Source organism: Marmota flaviventris, chromosome X (assembly GCF_047511675.1).
Source record: "Marmota flaviventris isolate mMarFla1 chromosome X, mMarFla1.hap1, whole genome shotgun sequence".
Classification (NCBI taxonomy): Eukaryota; Metazoa; Chordata; class Mammalia; order Rodentia; family Sciuridae; genus Marmota; species Marmota flaviventris.
This window is the reverse complement of record NC_092518.1, coordinates 103,550,058-103,556,156: the sequence shown is the minus strand read 5'-3', so window position 1 is coordinate 103,556,156 and position 6,099 is coordinate 103,550,058. Positions and strand designations below refer to the sequence as shown.

The following is a 6,099-nucleotide window of genomic DNA, read 5'->3' as shown; positions in this document are numbered from 1 at the left end:
TCAGAAAATCTAGCTTTAAGATCTGATGTTCCTGATGGACCCTTTTGTCTATAACACTCCCCTCCCAAGTAACCAAGGCCCTTTCAATATCACAACTCTGAGGAAAGTGAGAATGTTGGCGAGGTAGGATCACTTTTTATTCTCTTCCCCCATTCCTGTCCCTATTCCAAATAGGTAGCCAGCATCTAACCCTTTTTGCCTCATGAAATTTTTATCTTGTGACCAGACAGTCTAGAATCAAGAGCACTTTGATAGGATTATACATAGGATGGAGGGGATGGTCATGCCTTGGAGGGCAGAAAGGCAGGAAGGAAATTTCTGTGCATGAGATATCAAGGGACATTGGGGAAACAAGGCCTCAGGAAAATGACTTCTGCATACAGAGGGAAGCTGTAGGCTTTAGTGATCAAGTTACACACAGAACTACAGACAGGTAAGACAGTAACTCCCTAGGCTTTAGGGATCAAGCTTAAGCAGAAGCAGCACCCTCCCACCTAAGTCCCCTTTCCCCCCACATGCCCACCAGTCCTGCAGCAGCAGACATGCCCACCTGAAGGGACCATGTGGACTTGGATAGTGAAGGCCTCAAAGAGGTGCCTCCAATTCTTGGGTGACTGGCAAGAAGAGAAGGGGCCCTCTAATAGGAAATGAGATTGAAATTCTCTTCATCTCACTCAGATGGAAGGAAGGATTTAATCTGCCACCTCCCACAAGCCTTCTATACACACTACACAGAAGATATGAGACAAGTATAAACTCTTTATTACTAGTTAGTATCAGAAAACCCCCAACAATGGTTGATCTTGGAGAGCTGTGCTGGATCTCCAGGGGACCTCTGGGAAAGCTGTTCAGAATGGCACCTCCCACTCCCTGGGCTCTACCCTGGCTCTTCCTTGCTTTGCAGCTGTCTTGGTGAAGCAAAGAATCTGCAGATAACAGTGGAAGGCAAGGGGCCCAGGGGCATTCTGGAGATTGCTGGCCTCCTCCAGTTCTATTTATAGTCCAATTAGTCCTTCCAAGAGAAGCACCATACACACATAGTACAGCAGCCCTGAAGTCTCTCTTTGGAATGCATTTTGTTCTTCATCCACTGTTCACTGGAAAGGAACCTGGGATGGGGACAGTCGGGGGCTGAGGACTAGAGTATGTAGCAAATACTTCCCCCAGCACTGTCTTTTTACAACACAGCCTAGTGATCTTTCAGGCAGGCTGCAGTGCAGCCAGGAAAAATAGATGAGTCTCAAGAAAGGAAATCAGCAGAGGATCAGAAAAGCCCTGCCTGTCTTTTTGCCAGGATACTTTCCTGATTTTTTGCCACTGCTCATTCATCTTCTTTGGGATTAATGTGATAAACAATTGGTCACTTAAGCCCTTTCATGAAAGTGTCTTTGACATGCCCCCAGAATCACAAAAGTGGGTTTTTTTTATCCAAAATTGGATCTTGATGTTATTTCAATTGGGTTTATCCAAAGGTCACATTTCATGCAAGACAAAGGGGACAACCTGATCCACATATCTCAAATTAGGCTCGCTTTTGTCATCTAACCAATCGCATCCAACGGATTATAATGTGTACACTAGATATTAACATAGTTATAGTTTCTAACACATACTAGGCCATCAGTAACTTTTTGTTCAATAAACTAATGAATGAAATTAAACAAATTTGCTACAATCTCTAAGATTACCATTCTTCTCTCAATTGGACTCTGCAATGTCAATCCCTTTTCTCCAACAGAAGGATCGAGTTCTAACAAAATTGGTCTGTTCTGTCTTGTTCCAAAATGTGTGCCAGAATGTGTCCTTCTCCATGATGCCTTTGTTCTCTTTTTAGCTCCAGCCAGTTGAGGTCATAGGTGAAGGCTGCTGAGAGCCAGAAGTGTATATCATGAGGAGTCACACACTGGGAGCCAGAGCTTCTTCAGCTTCACCCAAAGTTCTTGGAGCTTAGAGACACAAAGAACAGACACTATGAATGTTATAAAAACAAACTGAGAAAAAAAAAATGTGAACAGTGCTCCAATCTACAGTACAACAATAACATTGTCAGGAAAAAAAACAAACAAACAAACAAACAAAAAAAACCACCAGTGTTCCTAGAACATAATGTATCTTATGTTCTGAAAACATTGTTATTCCCAGCAGAAGACCTGGTGTTATGGAAAAAGGAGGTTAAGGAGAGTACAGAAAGGAGAAAAAAGAGAGTGTTCTACAATATTAGCTTCTTCAGAATGTTAACCAACAGCAGCCATCCAGAGTCCACCTGTGAACTTAAATGCAATTGGAGAAATTTTCCTTTCAAAGACTAATTAACATATTCAGCAGAATCTCATATTTTTCAAAAATAATACAAATTATATACACACATGTATGATATTAAACTCTTTCTCCAGTTTGTATTAATGTGTTAAAAATGGTTATTGCAGGTTGGTGATGTAGGCCAGTGGTAGAGTGCTTGCCTAGCATTTGGAATGCCCTGGGTTCGATTTCCAGCACTGAAATAAATACTAGTACTGCTTGATGGTGGGATAATGGAATTTTTTTTGGGGTTTCATCTTTTTTATGATGTAAATAAAGGAGATCTTTTTATTTGAAAGGGGCCTCCAAAAATTGATTTATCTTTGGAATATATCGCCATTCTTTTTCTACCTCCTTGAATTCAGTAGGGAACTTGTTTTGGTGAAGGCTTCCCACCTCACTGGTTATCTAGATTTTTCTTACATTTATAGCCGGCCAAATATCAGGAAAAATGAATCATACTTTACATCTCAGGCAGTCCCAAACCCTCCTTCTGATGTCTGAACAAGTTTCTCCTCTTGCTGGGATTCAAAGGCTTTCTTATCTTTTGGCATTCTGGCCATCTGTCCCTAAGGCTGTTGTTTCCTTGGCTTCAGTTAAGCTCAGAGAAGTCTACAGAAGTGAGGCCTCACAGGACTTTCCTCCTGGCTTTAGTACCCTGAGGCTTCACAGGACTACTCCCTGACCTTGGCTCCTCTGATCCCACCACTAAACTAAGGCCTGAATGAGCCGACTGTAGGCCAGGTGAATAGATGAACCCAATGGGCATCTGGACTGCAGCTCCAGCCACTTCTATTGAGATTACTCTGGGTGGGGAGGTGTTGGTCCTGGGAATGCCAATGGGAATGGTGTGAAGAATGGCACTGGGACTGGGTGTGGTGGTGCAACACCTGTGATCCCAGCCGCTTGGGAGGTGGAGGCAGGAGTTCAAAGCTAGCCTCCGCAATTTAGAAGGGGCTAAGCAACTCAGTGAGACCCTATCTCTAAATAAAATACAAAACAGGGCTGGGGATGTGGCTCAGTGGTCGAGTGCCCCTGAGTTCAATCCCCAGTACCAAATAAATAAATAAATAAATAAACAAAAAATAAAGAATGCATTGACAGAGGGGGGTTGAGCAACCTGGGCCCAAGTACAATGGGGTGCCATACCTGTTGGGGATGCCATCTGGGCCTCAGACTCCACATCCTGCGTACCCTGCGACCCTGTGGCAAGCGCCTCTCTCCGTCCCCCTGCATCCACAGGCCATGCCCCAATCCTGTGTTGCTCATCTGGCGACTCAGGAGCGACTTCCTGGGACAGCTCGAACTGGATCAGCCTCTCACGCAGGGCATCGCGCTCCCCCAGCGCTTGTTTCAGGTCATCTCTGGCGCTATGCAACTGAGAAACCACGTCGTCCCTCTCCTCGCGCAGCCGCTGCAGTTCCGAGGCCAGAGCCCAGGCGGCTCCCTCGCACTCCTCCACCTGCCCGCTCAGCCGCCGGACCCGTCGCGCCTGCTGCTCCCGCTGCCTCGCGGCCACTCGCACCCCAAGGGCCAGGGCACTCCAGGCGCACGCCCTCTTAATGGCGCGCGGCACCTGAGGGTCGGCCACGACGGACTGCAGGTTGTCTTCCACCTCGTTCCAGGGCCATGAACGGAAGGTCAGGTAGAAGTCTGGGCTACCACCATTACTGAGCACCTCTTCGTTGATAAACACCACCACCTCGCTGTGGCGGAAACCGCTCCTGGGGTCTCCGAAGTCGACGGCCATGGCTGCTGCGGCCTAGTCAGCAGAGCTGCGTCCTCTACTGTAGTAAGCCTTGGGCTACCAACTGGCCCGCCTCTCAATTCCTCTCTCTCTGTGGTGTTTCAGTCCCTGCCCAATCCTATAGCCTCTTCCTTAACCTCCTACCCCCTCCTTTCTCTTCACAAAGCCCCAAGCCTTAAAACCAGTTCTCTCTCACATCAACCCCTTAGGCGGCTAAAGCGTCAACGACTTAGCACGTCACAGATAATGGATACTGAGGCTGGCCGCAAGGCCTGCTGGGACCAACATTCCTTGGCAGAGCTCTTCCTGTCAGTCTGTTAGTTGGGCTGCTGCTCTACGGGGCAAGCTAGATGGGGCAATGCGGAGAGTGCAGAGAGGACCCCTGTTTCCAAGAGTTTCTGAAGGACAACATACAGCCACATAGTATGGATTTCTAACCTGGTGAGGTAGGAGAGTGCACGGGTGCACTCTTTGGCTCAACTCCCTCTCCCATTACTCTCAGTTGCTCTATCAAACCTTCTATACAGTCTGCGTGCACTGTTCCCTTCTCATCTTAAGCAAAGATCTTGGAGTCTTGCTTGTCAAGAAAATCAAGGGAATGAGCTATGAAGGCCTCCAGCTTTCCTTGCTAAGCCCTATCTCCAATGCTCCAGATGTCAGTACTTCCTGTTCTATTTTCTCAGGGATTTTATTTCCCTCTTGACTTTCCTGCATTTCCCTCATGTCCTGTGTTACTAGATATGCCATACAGTAAATCTGTTATAGTTCCTTCCATTCTTAAAATAATTTCCTCCCTCTAGCCCATGTCTTGCTTTTCTCATCACCACCCTTTTTTTTTCAATTAGGAGAATTGTCTGTGCTATGTCCACTTCACTATGTTCCCTCCACCATTCAACCTACTGCACTTTAGTTTTCACCCCCAATGCTCTAGTGAAAATTCTAAAGGTCTTCAGCAGTTCCAACTTTAGTAGAAACACTAATGGATACTTTGAAAGTTAGTTCTCATATCATCTTTTAACAGAGTGCAGTGTTGTTGAACATTCCCTCCATTACACTCTATCCTGTCTTAGTTTCTGCAACATCAAATTCTACTGATGTTCTTCCTTTGCCTCTGGCTTATCTTTCTCAGTTTCTTTGAACTCCTTGTTCTTCTACCCAAGGCTCCAATTTTGGTTTTCTCCAGTATCATCTTCAGATCCCTCTTCTTTTCATTCTCTGTGTTGTCCTTAGATGTGCTTATTCACTCCTATAATTTAAAATGCTACCTCTATCACAACTCTGTATTTCCAATTTAGACTACTTTCTTGGTTATCAGATCCATATCTTTTGTTCCTTTGGCAGATAGTTATTGAACACATAATAATTTTGCTTGAAAAAAGTGGTGAAAATATTGAAAAATCCCTAACCCTCATGCTATTATATCCTATTGGTGAAATAATAAATGAAAAAAGCCAAACAAGTAAGCAAGATATTTATAAATTGTTATGAGTGCTGAGAAGTTAATATACAAGGTGATGTGAAAGATTGGGACTCCACAGGGGTTTGAGATTGTTGTGTGTACATAAGAAGTTCAGAGGAGCTGTAGTTGTAGTTCAGTGGTAGAGCACTTGCATAGCTTGTGTGAGGCACTTGGTTTGATCCTCAGCACCACATAAAAATAAATAAATAGGTCTGGGGATATAGATCAGTTGGTAGAGTCCTTGCCTCACATGCAAAAGGCCCTAGGTTCAATTCCCAGCACCACAAAATTAATTAATTAAGGGTATCGTGTCCATCCACAATTTAAATTTTTTTTAAAAAAAGGTTAGAGATGGTCTCTGAGATGACATATTATATGAGATCTAGAATTCCAGTGTCAAAAGTCTTGATGCAGAAAAAGCTTCACACATCCAAGGAATAGAAAACAGCTGCCAGTGAAACCAAAGCATGATAAGTTAGGGAAAAAGCCAGGCATGATGGTATACACTCTGTAATACCAGCATCTTTGAGGCAGAAGGATCACAAGTTCGAAGGTAGTCTCAGCAATTTAGGGAAACCCTGTCTCAAAAAATAAA

The 6,099-nt window shown here is 44.7% G+C and overlaps 1 protein-coding gene across 1 annotated transcript; it reads right to left on the bottom strand.

Annotated features, from left to right (window-relative positions):
* Nucleotides 1-1,896: 1,896 nt before the first annotated feature.
* On the bottom strand, nt 1,897-4,048 carry LOC114089897 (testis-expressed protein 13C-1-like). Its single transcript, XM_027931877.2, has 2 exons — nt 3,448-4,048; nt 1,897-1,946 (listed from the first exon to the last, which is right to left on the bottom strand). The coding sequence occupies exons 1-2, from the start codon at nt 4,046-4,048 to the stop codon at nt 1,897-1,899; spliced, it is 651 nt and encodes a 216-aa protein (XP_027787678.2).
* Between the last annotated feature and the right edge of the window lie 2,051 nt (nt 4,049-6,099).